General features: G+C 35.7%; 1 protein-coding gene across 1 annotated transcript; it reads left to right on the top strand.

Annotated features, from left to right (window-relative positions):
* The first annotated feature begins 1,442 nt into the window (after positions 1-1,442).
* LOC117982842 (uncharacterized) lies at positions 1,443-8,458 on the top strand. Its single transcript, XM_034969271.2, has 8 exons — positions 1,443-1,613; positions 2,412-2,585; positions 3,101-3,462; positions 5,095-5,269; positions 6,468-6,563; positions 6,898-6,996; positions 7,450-7,661; positions 8,227-8,458. Exons 1-8 carry the CDS (start codon positions 1,458-1,460, stop codon positions 8,456-8,458), a joined length of 1,506 nt encoding a protein of 501 aa, XP_034825162.1. The 5' UTR covers positions 1,443-1,457.
* Positions 8,459-19,675: the final 11,217 nt, after the last annotated feature.

Genomic DNA, 19,675 nt, shown 5'->3' with positions numbered 1-19,675 from the left:
CACTCTAATAAAATGTTTACAGAAAATGTACTTTTATTGATGATCAAAACAAAATTAACTATTACCCCATTACCGTAGGTTTCCCTTCGATGCAATATAAATATGCATTGAACAAACATCATATTGCTACGTTTCTGTTTATAAAGCTAAACTTTGGCTTTTAACTAGAAAAGCGCAGTGGTAAATTAATCGTTTCTGTTTATAAAGCTAAACTTTGGCTTTTAACTAGAAAAGCGCAGTGGTAAATTAATCGTTACCGTTAGGCGCATGAAGCTCTGACGCTAGCCTCAGGCAGAGATAATATCTGCCTCAGGTCATCGATTCTAGGGTCCTCCAAATCTTGAAAAATCCTTTTAGAGTACGCGGCCGAAAGTAATGTACATCGACTTTTAGAAGGGGATAGCAGATTTGTAAAGCGTTGTCCCTGTCTTTGAGACCGACAAAACGTTATACATATATGTTGGTATGAGTGACAGAGATAACGCTCTACAAAGCTGTAACGTCATTATAAAGGCCGATGTTACATTACTTTCAGCCGCATACTGTAGTGGTAGGTACACATAAATAGTCAATGCCACAGATTACTTTTTACTTACGGCAGTTGACAGGTGACAGATAGAGTTAAAATGGCGCGTGAAGAGTCATTTTTAGGGTTCCGTACCTCAAAAGGAAACGGAACCCTTATAGGATCACTTTTTTGTCTGTCTGTCTGTCTGTCGGTCTGTCAAGAAACCTACAGGGTACTTTCCGTTGACCTAGAATCATGAAATTTGGCAGGTCTTACAGCTGAAATTCGGGGGAAAATCTGAAAACCGTGAATTTATGGTTACATCACACAAAAAAAATTAAATTGTGGTCATGAACTAATAATTAGTATTTTCAATTTTCGAAGTAAGATAACTATATCAAGTGGGGTATCATACGAAAGGTCTTCACTTGTGAATTCTAAAACAGATTTTTATTTATTTTTATCCATCATAGTTTTTGAATTATCGTGCAAAATGTCGAAAAAATACGACTGTAGTACAGAACCCTCGTTGCGCGAGCCTGACTCGCACTTGGCCGTTTTTCACGCATTAGGTATATATACCTACATATCAATGTGAAAACCTGTACGTAGATACAGGTTTTAATGGGAATGAAAAAATCAAAGCCACAAATACGGCGGTTGACTGGCGATTGACGATTTAAGAAAAGGTTTCCCCTCGGTTTCCCAGAGTTCTATCAAAGTTCCATCAAAACATCAAGAAAATATCGAATATCATAAAAACTTCAACTCACTTCCATCTCACTTCTTCGAGTTTGTTCGACAATTGTATCAAGAAAACAATAAGGCGAAATTGGTAAAATCGTAAGGCACTTTATTTAATAAAAAACATACCATTCATATTCTAGGTACCTATGTACTTTAAAACATCTAAGCAATCAAAGTATATTTTCATAGTCTATTTATAGCCATGTCATGTGGAAAGCGGGTATTAGTTAAAAATTGGGACAAGCCAAGACAAATTCGGGTGATTAAACCTTCGCGGTATGAGCAGAATGAAGCCTCTGTCAAAGTTCACTGGAGGAATGCTATACGTGCACTGGAGTTGTCCTATCAAGACGAAGCGGTAGGTACAATTTTTATCCTGCAGGCTAAGCCCGGGAACTTCAACCTAAACATAGAGTTAGAGTTACGCCATTAAATTTAAAATCAAAGACTCTAGGGCCATGGAGTCGTACTAAAAACTGATCAGCTATTCTTATAGAAGATGTACATGCATGCAGCGTGATAAATGCGTGAAAATATTGCGCCCTGATAGACGAGCATGCAGTACAGAAATAATCAACAATAAGCATCTAATTCCACTAACGTGATGATCGTTATCTATGCGATTTCGGTGTGTTTTATATTTTTTATCTGAAATGAAATGGAACAGACTGATTGTTAAAATTAAATGATAAACGAGTTTGACAAATTTGGCTGTAGCTTGCTTAGAAATTTAGCTTGATCCAGATTAGCGCCCGTCTAGTTACAGATGAGGTCATTAGCACTAAAACCGATCAAGCTTCGATGTAATTTGCTTCAATGGCTTAATGGTTAAAGAAGTGGACTGAAGACCGAAAGGTCGGCAATTCCAACCCCGCCCGTTGCACTATTGTCGTAACTACTTACTTTCAGCACACGCGTGACGCTTAGTTGGAGGGGAAAGGGGAATATTAGTCATTTCAAAGGCTTATGCTAATATGCTTTTTAATTAAAAAATTGTTTTCAATCCAGAAAATAGCATTGACCAATGTGCAAAAGACTAATTAATTTTGTGATGCTTTTGGTTTTTAGCTGCTGAATTTAAGTAGGTACCTATTGTCAATGTAACTTTCAACAATCGCAGAATCGCTTTATGCTACTTACCCATTTAATATTGCAGTTTTGGGCATCGCAAAGTGATACGGTTCGAGAACTCGTAGGACCAAAAATATTTAAAAGGATAGTCAAGATATTTGACTTACCGGATGAAAAGAATTACCAGCCTCGTTCAGAGAGGGCATCTTTGGATCCTTCAGAGCTGTATTACCACACTGTATCATGTGCTCCTGTTACAGTACGTTATTCAAACTTCCATACCTACCTTAATGTTATAAATGTGTAAATGTCTGTTTGTCTGCTAGCTTCTCACGGCCCATCCGCTTGATTGATTTTGACGAAATTTGTTATAGAGATAATAAATAATAATAATAATAAATAATTTATTGTTTCACAAAAATTACAACCAAAATTAGGTTAAGCCACCGATTCGAAATCCGAAATCGCGAGCATCTTCTATTTGGTGCAGATAGATATTACTTGCATCCTGGATAAAAGCTACTTTTTATCCCGGAAAAGCAAATAGTTCTCACAGGATTTTTAAAAACCTAAATCCACGCGCAGTCAGCAGGCATCTCACGTCATCTAGTAATAAATAGTTATAAAATGTAATAATAATATGTAAAAATGATTAATTAATTAGTTAAAATTAGTTAAATGTATTAGTGTGTATTAATTGTACCTAAATACTATTGTAATAATCGCAACTATATACTTACACTTAATAATACGAACACAATATAATTACTCTAGGTTCCCACACCAGGAACATTCTCAGAAAGTGACTTTGACCCAGCAATTTATGATGATATGGGAGAAGAAGAGCCCGGAGTAGAACAATCAGAACTTTTTACCATAACCACAGATACTAGCGATTTGAGAAGACCGTCCAAATCGAGATCAATGTTAAGAGCAAAGTCCCTCAGTACATCAAAACAAATGTCTAAATCCTTTTCGAAATCAATGACTAAATCCTTCTCGAAGTTTAGTAAGACACAAATGAAATCAGCATCTGCATTATCACGGATTATGAAATCTGGATTAGAATCGAGCATTGATGAACCGGCTACAACTCTAGATGACTTAGAAGTACATGTCAGTGCAGATAAAATGATGTAAGAATAGAAACACATTTCTTCCAAGATTTCTAGCTTTAACCTTCAGTAGTTGTGTCAGTATGCTTGAGTTACTCTAGGTGATTAAATCAGAAATGAGAAGATCCGTAGGAGAACCAGAGTAACCGACCTAGCTCGATGGGTGGCGAAACTGAAGTGGCAATGGGCAGGGTACATAGTTCGAAAAACCGATAGACGTTGGGGTCCCAAGGTGCGCTGGAATGGCGACCTCGCACCGGAAAGTGCAGCGTTAGAAAACCCCTACTAGGTGGACGGACGACATCAAGCGGATCGCAGGGAGCCGCTGAATTCAGGCGGCGCAAGACAGTGGCATGTGGAAGTCCCTACAAAAGACCTAAGTCCAGCAGTGAACGTCTACTGGTTGATGACCATCAACCAGAGTAGTAGGTAGACGTTCATAAGTAAGTACATTAAAATAAAACCGGCCAAGTGCGAGTCAGGCTCGCGCAATAAGGGTTCCGTACTACAGTCGTATTTTTTCGACATTTTGCGCGATAATTCGAAAACTATGATGCATAAAAATAAATAAAAATCTGTTTTAGAATGTACAGGTGAAGACCTTTCATATAATACCCCACTTGATATAGTCACTCACTTCGCAACTTGAAAATACTAATTATTAGTTCATGACCACAATTTAATTTTTTTTGTGTAATCTAACTCTAAATTCACAGTTTTCAGATTTTTCCCCAAATGTCAGCTATAAGATCTACCTACCTGCCAAATTTCATGATTGTAGGTCAACGGGAAGTACTCTGTAGGTTTATTGACAGACAGACAGACAGACAAACAGACAGACAGACAGACAGACAGACAGACATACAGACAGACAGACAGACAGACAACAAAGTGATCCTATAAGGGTTCCTTTTTCCTTTTGAGGTACGGAACCCTAATAAGTAGGTAGGTAATAATGCACCATGCCCAGTGCATCTTGTGAAATACTATATCGGAAAATAAGCATAGTGCTCTCAATTACGGCGTGTTTTATCAATACAATAAACTGACTGATTGACATATAAACATACACCTTAAGGCTGCCTGTCCACTGGTGCCGAGCCAGGTAGCGGAGCAGAGCGAGAAAGTGATGCGAAGCGAAGTTGCGGACTGTATATTCTGTCCAAAAACGCGAAGCCAGGTAGTGGAGCGGAGGGAAAAAATAATGCGGAGCGGAGTTGTGGACTGTGTTTTCTCTGCTCCGGGCTAAAATGTATGATTTTTTAAACTAGTCTAGTCATGTCCACAAAATCTAAATTATTAACAAAAATAGAATTGCATAAATTGCGCAGCTCCGCTCCGCTTCTCTTTTCTCCACACTACTGGACATTCAGTCACCACTATCAATCTAAGATCTTCACTAACAAAAGGTTTTAGAAATTCCGAGAAATGCTAGCGATTCAGCTAGTATTTCATTTCTCATTAGGTATATAAAAATTGTTAGGTACTGCCGGACTAATTGAATGTAAAATAAAAACACTGAAAGTGTATACTGAATAGCTGTAATAAATGTGAAACTGGGAAAACCCTTTATTTCGGTGTTATACTTACTGAATCACGAATGTAAAGATAACATTTTGTTAATGTACATATTATCATATCTACCAATCACAGGCAAGCCATCAGGTCAAGGTTTCAATTAAAAGGAAGAAATCCCCACTTTGATATGCTGTATTGCAATAAATCTGAAACTGACATGATAAAATGGAAATCCAAGTATAAGCAAAAGACTTTTGAAATTTCTGCGTCAGATGAATTCAGCAAGAAAGCTGAAATTATGACAAAGAAGGTATCAGTTAATAAATAATAATTAGAAACTGGCGAAAAAAATGGTGTGATTGCGTGAAATTAAATTTAACAGGAGGAGGAGGGAGAAAAAAGCTGGAAATAAAAGCTGATGAAACTTTACGTAAATGTACCATTTTAATTGAAATCATTAACTTTGTACTCAATTTTAGCATACTTAGTTGTAGACCGTATTGCTTGCAAAAGAGTTCGTATTCAGTGGGTCAAAAACCTCCGCATTAAAAAAAAAGTATTTTGATCAGGAGTGCAATTACACCATTTTCTTCGAGAACTCCTCATATTTATGATCTCTATTTGATATTTTTGCTGACTGTAGTTAGTTACAATACGGTATTCGACAACTAGTCAAATGAGTTACTTTTTATCAAACATCACAACGCGTACTTAGTATGCGAGATTCTATGAAATACTGGAATGTGACGTCACGTCATAGTGACGTACTTTTTTAGTTTGATCTATAATTTCAAATGCATAATTAAAATGCACTTAAAACTAACAAAGGACGTGGATTTTATGTATTTTGGAAGACCATCTGTTTAATTATCACTGAGAAATATTTTATTTTTGATATAATCAAATACCCAATTACATTTCTAAAGTTAAGTAGATTAAAATAATATGGTTTTATTATACATTTTTGCCATATTTAATGTGTAAGTTTTAGCAAGACATTTTGCACGATAAATCAAAAACTATGATTCATAAAAATAAATAAAAATCTGTTTTATAATCCATAGGCGAAGCCCTTTCATATGATACCCCACTTGATAAAGTTATCTTACTTTGATAATTGAAAATACTAATTATTAGTTCATGGCCTCAATTTAATTTTTTTTGTGTGATGTAACCACAAGTTCACGGTTTTCAGATTTTCCCTATAATGTCTGCTATAATGTCAACGGGAAGTACCCTGTAGGTTTCTTGACAGACAGACAGACGGACAGACAGACAGACAACAAAGTGATCCTATAAGGGTTCCGTTTTTCCTTTTGAGGTACGGAACCCTAAAAACATATGTGAAACATGAACAAATTACTTTTTGGTCGGCGATTAGGTGTTATTATAATATTTTGACTTCGATTATTTTAGGTTTTCATTTGTCGTACTTATAAAAATAAAATTGAAACGAATGAATGAATGAATGAAGGTCAATTTATTTTGTAAAACTTTGTTTTTTTCAGATTGCCAAAGAATTCTTTGATTGGTGGTCCGGCCTAGGCAATGTAGAATTTAAAAGTGAAATTAAACGACCAGAAGACATTGAAGATTTGTTTCAAGTAAATAATTTTTAGTTGATTAAATCTGAGATCCATCATCTAGATCATCATGATCAACCTATCACCAACCTACTACTAAACACGTGTCTCCTCTTAAAATGAGAACGGTTTAGGCCATAGTCCGCTACGCTACGCTGGCCCAGTGCGAATTTTCCTCGCGATTTCTTTCCGCATTCCCACGTTTTTCTTCACCATTAAAGAAGTGATATTTAATTGCTGAAAAGTTAGAGTTAAGAATAGAAGGCCGACGTCTTAACTACTACGCTATCACCTTTTATCTAGGATTTATTTAATAGACAATAGACATAATACGAAAACATTCTTTAATTTTCAGGTATGGTTTGATGAGCACGCATCGCGAGGTCTCGTGCTTGATCCTAAGATTCTTCCTTGCGTACTTCAAAGTATTGCCGACTATGTTGGTGCTAAAAAGGTAAAGTTTATATGAACCTGGATATTAAAGTACTATTATTATATTTATATAGGTACTATTATTATTATATAATACTAGCTTATGCCCGCGACTTCGTCCGCGCGGACTACACAAATTTCAACCCCTTATTTTACCCCCTTAGATGTTCAATTTTCAAAAACCCTTTCTCACTAAGAAGGCTACGTCATAATAGCTATTTAGATGCCAAATTTCAGGCCGGTCCGTCCAGTGGTTTGAGCTGTGCGTTGATAGATCAGTCAGTCGGCTTTTATTAAGAGGTAACATTTGACTGTATTCAGAACTAATGATTCGGTTCTGAAAATTCTTTCACTTATAGATAGTTACATTACAGATACCCGAGTGCTAAAGGCTGTGTAGGTCACGCAGATGAAGTCGTGGACAAAAAATAATAAGTATCTACATTTTTAAGGGTTCGTCATATCTTTTTTCCAGGCATCGTGTCCAAGGGTTCTTAAGCGACAAATCGCATACGATATTCATGCAGAGACCAGTCCTGCACATACAATGGCATTCGGCACATGTCTCCCGCAAAAGATGAAACACATTCCACCCAAGAACAACACGGAGAGTCTATGGCATTGTGTCGAGATACCGGAAGATTTGCGCACAATGGCTTGCGTGTGGGATAATATACAGAATCTAACGTACGTGTGAAATTATTTAGTTTTATTAACCGACTTCAAAAAAGGAGGAGGTTCTCAGTTCGACTGTACCTACTTATGTTTTTTATTTTTTATTTTAGTTTTTTGTATATTTGTTACGCGATGACTCCGCCAATTATGAAACGATTTTGATGAGATGACCGAGAACAATTTTTTTGTGATGTAACCACAAACTCATTTTTAGGATTTATTCCTCTACTTGTGCTATAAGACCTAGCTACCTTCCAAATTTCATGATTTTAGGTCAACGGGAAGTACACTATAGGTTTTCTTGACAGATACGACAGGCAGACAGACGGACCGACAGACAGACAGACAGACAACGAAGTAATCCTATAAGAGTTACTTTTTACTTTTTTTTAACTTTTGAGGTACGGAACCCTAAAAAAGAAGCTTATATTTTTTTCTGAAAAACACAAAATGATCAATAACTTAAACTTTAGTCCTAAGTATTTAAAAATATTTGATAGCATTTGAGCCTTTGATGGGATCGTAACATTCGTAATTTGAACAACTAACTGCGAACTATGATTTCCTTATATTTTAGGTCGACCAAAACTTTCCACGCGTGGCTACAAAAAAGGCCACATTTCCCGATGCCGCCTTTCCTGAAATCACTCGAAGAGCCCGTCGAGAAGAAACAGCCGTTCGTTGTGCCATCGGATTACGTTCTAAAGGATAAGGCGTCTCTAGCCTCTGAGGCACAAGACTTGGCTTTACCGGTCTCTGAATTCTCTTTAGAGCTGAAAGAGATTTTGAGCAAACTTCTAAATGATTAATTTGTATCGATTTTGTTTACTGTGCTTTTTGATAGATTGAATTGCTAATGCGTACATGTTTAGAATAATAAATTGATTTCTTTATATTAAGTATTTGAAACTTAAAAAACTTAATCATGGTTACAGGAAGGTAAGGTATATTTTTGTTATAGACACCAGTTAATTTATAACATACTTGTACCCAAGTGTCAATTGACAAAAGGTATACTATAAATCGTCTACTCTTTTGAATTGAATCATTATTTGCGAATTATGAGTAATATTGTTGGTTAATGATATTATCTGATAATGCAAGTGTGGGGTTCATCCCCGCTTTTTTTTATTAATTGATATGCATTGCATAAAAATCATTGCGTATTGTATTGTCCACGTCACTATAGACACCACTTATCAGTCAATACTTAATTAATTTGATTTTGCTCCTATAAAGTAGTATACACGCTGTTGCTTCATTTCCTGGTCCTTAACTATGGGATATCCCTAAAGTTATCAGACTGCCGTGAGAAGTAGCGTTTGTTTTACTGATAATATGTTCAATCGCCTTTATAATAATTAATATAAAAATGTGTTGAATGTCTTGCAGTAAATAAAGGAAGTGTTAATTTGATGTACTTAGTGATTACGCCTTTATTATTGATATGTATCACGGATAACGGATGATAATATTTTTTTTTTCATTACATTTGCGATTTAAATATCAGAATTGATTGTTCATGAAGGGGACATGCCGTACTTCCGTAGTATAGCAATCTGGGAAATGCTACGTTACTAATTGTGATTTATGAATATTTCTGTATAAATATTATTTGAGTATTTAGTGAAAATGACGGAACCAAATATAGATAAATCGGAGATTTTGGACGAAATAGTGAATAGGAAGAATTTGGGTGAAAAAAAATATCACTCTGAAACATCGTTGCAGAAATTTGGAGACGAGAATGAGGAACAAAGCCCAGAAGTCACTAAGGATCCAGGAGTAAGTACTTATTTATAATTTAATTTTTAATATTAAGCTAAACTGACACTATCTGCAAGTTACTAAAGATGCAATATAATCTAAATTGTATATTTAGAAGATAATGTTTTTAATTTAAGTAGTTTTAAATGTTCTAAAAGATAACTTCTACTGCTTTTATTTAGCTTTAATTTCATATATGTACATAATACTACTTAAATATAGGAATACATTGTTTTGAAATCTTGGGATGAATTTTTTCTACTAAGTAAACCGAAATTTGTAGAACTTTGCACTTTATATAAACTGCAAGTTTCAACGCCTGATGCTGCAGAGGAAAACGTAAGAGCATTAGATCACTACCCATATTATTATGAATGCGAAAGTCTGTTTGTTTATTGGTTTTTTGATTTTTTGGTTTGTCCTTCAATCATGTCGCAACGGAGCAACGGATTGACATGTCTTTTTTGCATGAGTATAGTTAAAAACCTGGAAATAGACCGGGATATAAATTACTCTATGTACTTTATATCCCGAAAAATCAAAGAGCTCCCACGGGATTTTGAAAAACCTAATTCCACGCGAACGAAGTCGCGGGCATCAGTTAGTCTAAATATATAAAAGGAAAAGTGACTGACTGACTGATCTATCAACGCACAGCTCAAACTACTGGACGGATCGGGCTTATATTTGGCATGCAGATAGCTATTATGACGTAGGCATCCGTTGAGAAAGGATTTTTGAAAATTCAACCCCTAAGAGGGTGAAATAGGGGTTTGAAATCTGTGTAGTCCACGCGGACGAAATCGCGAGCGTAAGCTAGTATCATATAAATTAAAATGAATTACTTTTATTGAGGGTATTATTTTGCTTGTGTCTTTCTTCAGTTACAAACCACCTTCCAGAACGCCACGTAGGTACAAACCAGCTTTCAGAACGCCACGTAGGTACAAACCACCTTCCAGAACGCCACGTAGGTACAAACCACCTTTCAGAACGCCACGTAGGTACAAACCACCTTCCAGAACGCCACGTAGGTACAAACCACATTTCGGATAGAGTCGTAGATCTCTTAACTTTTTTATAATCTACACTAGTCCGGTCGCCGTGTAGCTCGCAGTTGCAGGATATTTACGTTGGGGATTTTGTCCATTGCGAAGCTTGCCATTTACAAGTGCACCTAGTTTATAGGTGCACGTAGTTTATCTTTCCCAGTTTATTGCATACTTTCTGTAAATATTGGCAAATTTAAATTTTTCGAAATAAATAAGTACTTGCCTACCGCAAAAAGGTACTCTATCACAAACATTATCATCTGTACGTCTGTACTTACTGATTTATTACAAAATAATAAATCAGTGGGTACAGTAATTTTCTGGCAGTGCCTATTGATTAATTATTTCTTAATAATTATTAACAATATTTTGATAAACCAGCCAAGTGCGAGTGAAATCGAGCACGAAGGGTTCCGTGCCATTATCCGTAGACATCGGCTATTAAAGGATTTTTTTAATTCAACCCCCAAGGGGTTAAAATATAGGTTTGAAGTTTGTGTAGTCCACGCAGACGAAGTCGCGAGCATAAGCTAGTTTTTCTATAAAAAGGAAATTTATTTGAGCGTTCAATATAAAGATTACCTTGACTATAAACATAACATATAGGTAGACCTACATTAGTATGTACCTACCTATTGCAAGATAGTAACATAATATTATGACAATTTTATTAATTAAACCGGTCAATGATTTTTTGTTTCCTATGTTTGATGACTCAATAGTTGTTAAAATAAGCTATCTTATCATCATACGATTATGATCAGCAATATGACCATATTCAATCTTACTTACTTGTTATTACAAAATAAAGCAAATTCAGTAGCAGAATAGTAATCTTGTAGGTACAGCATCTAAACAACCTTTGGCTATGTAACTATCAATGTGTATAAAAAGAAAAGTCTTTACTCACTCATGGCTCATCAACTTCCATTCCAACCCCTTGGACCTAGAAAGCTGAAATTTTACACAGAAGTTCCTATTATACAGGATGTAACCAGAACGCTAGCAAAAACTTAGCGTTATCGTTATACTATCTAAACACAAACCAATACCAATAACCATTTACCTCATTTTGTAGTTTTAGTATGTTTCAAATCCGCAATGTATAGCGTGCAAAACTTGGGTCAATGCCCCACCTACGACGCGACGCGATTGACTCCGAGTGGCCTACGTACGCAACGTACGTTGATCTCTAGCGTCAGTCAGATGTTTTATTTGCAATATATCGCGAACTTTTACAAAATATATAGCATTTTTTCGCGTTTTTTTTTGTGGTAGTTTTAGTTACGCCCTGTATAATCATTGTAGGAATAGGGCTAGATTTTTTAAAATTCCCGCGACAGGTACTATAGGAGCCAAACTAGTTCTTCATATAACTATCATTGCAATTGTTTTTATTAGCTGAATCTTAGGTACCGTAGGTACTACTCGCTAAAACAGTGCATTTTAGCCAATATGAGAAGCCGATTGCACCGCCAAGTAGATATATCTACCTATAGTCAATTATGTATTCTGACTTCTGAGTTGCTGAATTTTCCTCTGTCCCGAAAAATCAAAGAGCTCCTTCCAATGTGATTTATAAAAACCTAAATTCACTTCGAAGAATTCGCGGGCACAGAGACGGTTTTGCACACTGGAAACGGATATGGACTACGTAATGTGTCGTGGAAAAGCAAAGAATTCCCTCCTAATTAAAAAAAAACAGAATTCACGCGTACGAAATTGCAGGCATCATATTAATAAAATATAATTATTTATGACAGGTCCTTAATACTTCGGTGAAAGCACTATCTTCAGCTGAAGATGTGCTGGAGCGGCGGCGGACTATGTCCCAGCCGGGACCAGCCTCTGGCAGCTTAGTCACCGCTACAGCAGGCCGCACGCGGCGGCGACCGCCCCGCAACGTCATGTACGCCGCCGATCTTGAAAGAACTGTGAGTTAAAGTTCATTTTAAAGTTAAGTTAAGCCATTAAAAGCAAATTACTTCCGTGGCGCAGTGGTGAGTGCTGTGGTCTTGTGAATGAGGGCTACTAATAGAAACACCATGGCAACGAACGCCACGCATCACATGTACGCTAACAATAAATTCGAACATTTTTTTTAATTTAGGATTCTCGATTTTAAAAAATTAAACTGCATTTATAAATATTTCAAGTATTGAATTTTGATTAGACCAGGTTTAATTTTATTTTATGGTAATAAAAAAAATGTTTGTACCTACTTAAATGTCATTTAGGATTTTATGTCGCAAGCATTAATTGGACACTTACTTATACCTAACGTTTAAGTGCGGGTAAGTCTGACTCTATTTTTACATGAAGATTCAGATACTACGCTGATATCAGAAGTATTCTCTTCACGACTTTTAAATTATATGGGAAATGGTGGGTACTACTCATAACAAAACGTCATGTTCAGATTCCATTACGCAAATAAAGGATTAGTAGATAAATAGGCGTTAAAGTGTGATAAAATTCTCACAACCAACGCTCAAGTAAAGTGGACATGAAATCATAATTGATTGGATATTCTTAATTCCTTTATTTCAACTGCGTACCTATCTGCTTAGGGGATTAAAGTCAAGATACAACTTGATTATATCGGACATACATATTTTCTTAAATTAATTACAATCAGTCAACTATTATTTACGATACCTAGGTACTTCACTTTAAATAAAACAAAGGAAAATCTTTAACAAAAATGATGTCATATATCTGTGATTTACGATTGTGAAATCTTTGCTTGACATCTTAATATCGAAATATAATCTTAATATTAAGCACACTTAATTACTCAATAACCATAAAATCTACTATAATATTCGCTTGATAGAAAATCTAGTGGCTCTATTAAACGATAAAATCTGATACGAGTAATTAATAGATAGTAGAGATTGTTTAGCTGAAACTCATGAATTACACAAAAATATGAATTGTCTACAACAAAAAATACCACGATAGTTATTTGAATCTTTGGCCAGAAGGAGAAACAGTGTTTATTTAATTTACTCTTAAACACTATTTTAAGTACCCTAGGCGGTAGTTCTACACCAGTTGGTAAATTGTTGTGTTTTTGAGAAAAACAGTAACTCCAAATAAAAGAGCTGCTAAAATCTCTTAATACAGTGTCGAATGATAAACGAACTGAGACGTACCTAATCTAAAGGTGGCGGCTGACCTAATTGTACTGTACCTAAGGTAAAATTTGCAGACTGTGTAAACGTCACGGTCGCGACGTACCCCTCGCAGCTTTAGTTTTAAGTTTAGTAATAATTATCACCACTATATCTTACAAATCTAACACCATACCAGACCATCAATAAGAGTAATTTATTACCTATTTTGAATAAATCATTTGACTTTGACTTTCACTTTGACGGCGTCTATCTGCTAAAACTGTAGGTAATGAGAAGCTCACGATAAGTGGTTCGGCTCGCTGTACTGACTATTACGAATGCTCAAATTGTAACAATATATTAGGGGTCGATTAGCTACTAATGTAAATCGACCCTAAGTTATGTTATGTTAATAACTTTATCATGATTCAGGGCAAAGTAAAAACAAGTTATTATAATTCTCAATTATTTATTGTAAAAATCCATACTATAATAATATAAATACGGAAGTATATTGTGTCTGCTAGCTTATCACAGTCCATTTTTAACCAGTTTTGACAAAATTTGGTACAGAGATAGCATACATCTCGGGAAAATGGCAAAATATCCCGGAAAATCAAAGAGTTCCCACGGAATTTTTAAAAACCCAAATCAACGCGGACGAAGTTGCAAATAGCATCTAGTAGTACAATAAATAATTGAATCATCAGCCATAAATATTGTGTAATCACAAAACCAATACACTGCTACCAAGGGATTTACTTCAATAAAACTACACTTCTATTTTGTGATTATAGAAAACATAATGTTCTACACCTAACAGAATTTATCTGGATTAAAAGATTACACAAAGTGATACCCATTATAATATTATCGACTTTTACATTCAAATAGAACAGAATTTTTTCCATAATAATCAATCAATGGATCCGAGCAAATTAAAATATTATCACGGCTTAATTGTGATACACAATCAGTGTTGCGTGATAATATTGTATTTTAATATGAATTGCTAATTGTACTGAATCGATCCAGTTTTACTCTCCGTATAATCTTAGTGAAAATAGTTAACTTATCTAAATCGAAAAGTGCCTACTTACACATTATTCGTACTGGATAAATTATAAATCCCGTAGAGACTCATTGATTTTCCAGGATAAAATGTATGTCCATCTCCAAGATGCAAGCTCTCTCTGAGGTGTCAAATAGACGATGTCTGCGACTTCATTCACGTGGATCGAGGTTTTGTAAAAATCCACCCTTAGGTCTTTTTAAAAATCCGTGGGAGTTCTTTGATTTTCCGGGACGAATTTCATCGAAATTGGTTAAACAGGTGGAACGTGCAAAGGTAGCAAACAGACCAGTTACACCTATATGCTTATCTTTGGATTTAAAAGTGCATAATTTATACAGAGCTATAGTAGGGGTAGGTACAAGATTCGCACTTCATCGAAGGAGCTCTTACTATCTTCAGTTAGAAATTTTCAACTCAAGGATCATGTATTTCACTTCAATGAGATACAAACAATAACAATACTTTAACTACAGAAATATTAACACTAACCTAACCTAAACTTAAAACGAAAGGATATATCTTACATAACAATTGATAACAGATTAGTCGAGAAAAGGTTTTATCAAATACTTGTCACTCACTTGAACTTCTCCGTATAAAACTTTATTATCTGTAACGGTCTATGAAATTTTAAACAATAAAAATTGAAGCAATCATACGACTTATACTACTCTAAGGACTTATAATTTTTATGATAGTCTATTAACTTCACTTCAAAGAAATTTCTAAGTTATTTTAAATTCATATCAAAAATTGCGAAACGGAGCGCCTTAGAGCGCTAGACCACGGTTCATTACGGATGCGATGCCAAGGGAGACGCAGGTTCGAGTCCTACCGGTTCCGCATATTTGATATGTATAATATTTTATTTAATCATACAACTTTTTAAACGACTAAATATTATGTTCTAGATAAAAATATATAGGTACATAATATTACAGAAAATTTATAATAATATAATCTTCTTTATAAAAGTGCAATAAAATTATACAGGTAAGTACCTAATTACTCTTTGTACTATCCCACACACCAGTGAAACAATTTTTATTCTGGTTATAGCAGTACCTACCCATTACTAACTGAGCGCTTTTAATTATGATGATTACGTAAGGCTATGACGAATACGTCTTAGTCATTAATTATAATGATTAGAGATATCTAGTGGATGTACATTGTACACTAGATATCTACTCCAGGGAAAAGGGCGATAAATGCAAGACCAACATTCCAAAGATAAATAATAATTAGTTTGCATATTTAATTTATTACCAAAAACAAAAAGATTAAGTCCATACCTACAAATATTATAAATTCGTAAGTGTTTCTTTCTGTCTGTTGTGTCTTCACGGCCCATCTGTGTAGCCAATTTTGACGAAAGATACCTACGGAGATAAATATTCAGATATTCATTTATTTATTGTGAAAATATACGTAAAGTGGTGTTACAATATTTTTGATAGCAGTGCACTATCGAGTACTTTGTATCCCGAAAATCAAAGTGGTCCCAGGGGATTTCAAAAACTGAAATCTGCGCGGACGAAGGTTTTTAATAAAACAAGACAATAATGGACGTACATATTTGTCACATTATTTGATAAGTTGTGGAGAAATAAATATAATTAATATTTCTAGAACTATCAATTTTTGGTTTGCTATTTGTACCTACTAGAAAATCTACCTATAAGTGCACTGAAAAACTGATTGTTATTCCTAGGCGTCCTAACAGAAACTTGTTACTTGCTGAGCCCTGCTTTCAAAACAAATTTATTTTGAGCTCCGCTGGTAGTTTGAACAGTGAATTCACATGTAGGTGAGTAAAAACTAGAGTATGGAAGCAATGGGCCGTAATAATTTTACCATGAGGATGGCATAGACATGACACTCACAGTGGATACGGTTTTCAATATAGGTAGGTATGAGGTTCAGAAAGACCTAACTAATTTACATCAATATTGTAATTAATAAAAAATTGTTGATTTATAGAAGTTAGTTTCAACATATTCCGTGCATAACCGTACTTTATAATAAATCACTAGCTTATGCTCGCGACTTCGTCTGCGTGGACTGCACAAATTTCAAACCCCTATTTCACTTAGAGGGTTGAATTATTTTCAAAAATTCTTCTTAGCGGGTGCCTACATCATAATAGCTAGCATGCCAAATTTCAGCCCGATCCGTCCTGTAGTTTGAGCTGTGCGTTGATCAGTCAGTCAGTCAGTCACCTTTTCCTTTTATATATTTAGATAAATTTATAAAATAGCAGGAACTTACCTATGGACCTGTGCCTATATTTAAAAATTAAATTGGTCTTTACCAAAAGTGGTAAAAACTTGACTCAAAAAATATATATTTCAATGAACAATATTGAGTGTCATCAGTCCTGTATCGAGTAAAAATAAAAGGCAATAGAATTTGTGTAAAAGGCCAGGTTCAGTTCCATAACATCAAGCGAGCGTCGAGCGCGGGCCGTGTTTGTGAGGCGGGGACTCTCGCGCAGCCAACTGTAAACCTTTTGAGTCCATCCGGCCGCGAGCCTCCCTCGCACCCTCCAGCCCACCACCCCTCGCCGGCTCAGCTGTAAATACCGACTGCGGACACATCGTGCCGCCCCAGCGCCTCGCCTAATGAAAATTCAATCTCTTACTTTTTTACACATACTGCTAACCGGCCTCGTCAATGGAAATATTCATTAACAGCTCCAGTGGCCGACCATTGGAGCTGTTCATCTATCAAAATGTAATTGAGTACCACGATAAGCGGGAGTTCATTACCTACCGATCTACATTTTACTCACACCTTGATTGCATCGATTTCTAGCTTAGTTTAGATCATAAGAGGAATGTGCAACATCCACACAAACTCTAGAGAGTTTTTGGATGTAAAGCGGATAAAGGTACATTTATTATTTTGGTCGAAATAAGGAGAAAAAAAAATCGTTTCTTTTTAATCGTTCATTTAATTACATCATTTCACGTGATTAACGATTGCACTTGAAAACAGAAAAAAACACTAGGTAGATCATCTCACCTTATTACTGTATCTCACTGGAGTAGGAACAAATTATTTAATTGAAAGTGATTCAGCTGCTAAGGTAATTCTATTACCTACAGATTAGATACAGATTGGTACTTGTCCTGCTCATAACTATTTTTAGCTTAGGTTATACTTAATAGGAAAATAAAGCAAAGATTACAAGTGCTATAAATAGCCCAGGTACCATAAAAGTGGATGTAAATAACATGATTGAAAACTGTTTTTATTATCATAATAAAAGATAACTTCGTCGAATTTTGATATGCGAAATCTGATATAAACAGGAAGTTAGGGAAATCCGAAGAATTATGTGCACTGCACATAACGCGTTTTAAAATAATTAAATATGTATGTAATTTGAAATCTTTATAAACATCAACTTACCGCCGCCTCACTATACTTACCATTTTGTTCTCCTCTCGAATGAAAAGTCAAAGTCAAATCATTTATTCAAAATCCATTCTAATATTATAAATGCGAAAGTGTGTCTGTCTGTCTGTCTGTCTGCTAGCTTTTCACGGCCAAACCGTTCAACCGATTTTGATAAAATTTGGTACAGAGTTAGCTTATATCCCGGGGAAGGACATAGGCTACTTTTCATCCTGGAAAATTGATGAGTTCCCACGGGATTTTTAAAAACCTAAATCCACGCGTACGAAGTCGCGGGCATCAGCTAGTAGGAAATAAATTACACTTTTTGATGGTCGGTTGTTGGATTTGTAAGATGATATAGTGGTGATAATTTTTACGCGAACTTAAAACTAAAGCTACGAGGGTTCCAACGCGCCCAGGTCTGAAAAGAGCCCACAACAAACTGCAGTTAAATATCATTTACTTTAACGGTGAAGGAAAACATCGTGAGCGTCGTGTCTTCATGCTGAGAATTTTACATAATGTCCGCACTTGGCCAGCGTGACAGACTATGGCCTAATAAGCCTTCTTATTCTATAGAGCAGACATGTGCTCCGTAGTAAACTTGCGATGGGTTGCCGGTTGGTCATGATACTGATGATGATATCAAAAAACTGCTGACTTTGTAGCTTTTTACAATCGTACCTTCATATACCAACATTGTGTAGTTTTTTCTTCTCTCGTTGAAAACATACAGCCGAAAAATTTGTTTCGAGACCGTGGAGCACCGTAATGGGATTATAGTGAAATACAGGGTGGTGTCGATCGGGAGAAACAAGCGACTAATGAAGTTATTAATCCGATTTTGCCCGGCTTTCCATGTTCACGCAACATTTTTTCGTTCAGATTTACGATGCTGTGAGCTGTATCTCTATTTAAATACAACATTCCTGCACTAGGTAATAAATAACTTTGTTTGCAGGACTCTACAGAAAGACTGCCGAAGTTCTTCGTAAGTAATAGAGAGGATTATCCCTTTCCTCCTACGCCATTAGGTAAGTAACTCAGCCTATTTCCAACGTACCTAGATTTTTTTTAAATCTGAAAATGTATTTTAACATCGCACATAACATAAGTGGATTTAAACTGATGACCTGGCGAACAAAACAATGTACTTAAGTAATTACAAAAGTAAAGAGGAGCAAAAACTAAATAATTTTATTCAGATACAAGTTAGCCCTTGACTGCAATTTCACCTGGTGATGATGCAATCTAAGATGTAAGCGGGCTAGCCTGGAAAGGGTACAATTTTGGGGGAGGGCGGGAATTGGGAAATGAGTTTTGAACATTATGGAGAACTCTCAGGCATACAGGTTTCCTCACGATGTTTTCCTTCACCGTTCAAGTAAGTGATATTTAATTACTTAAAACGCACATACCTACTTAACTCGGAAAAGTTAAAGGTGTGTACCCGGGATTGAACCCCCGATCTCCGATTAGAAGGCGCACGTCCTAACCACTAGGCTATCACAGCTTATTGCACAATACTATGAATTAATTTTGGTTTTTCCTTTTGTTGTTAAAGCATACGAAAACACACCAAGTCCACTTCCGTACAATGGAAACGGA

Source organism: Maniola hyperantus, chromosome 6 (assembly GCF_902806685.2).
Source record: "Maniola hyperantus chromosome 6, iAphHyp1.2, whole genome shotgun sequence".
NCBI lineage: Eukaryota > Metazoa > Arthropoda > Insecta > Lepidoptera > Nymphalidae > Maniola > Maniola hyperantus.
This window is presented reverse-complemented; position numbering and strand designations above follow the sequence as displayed.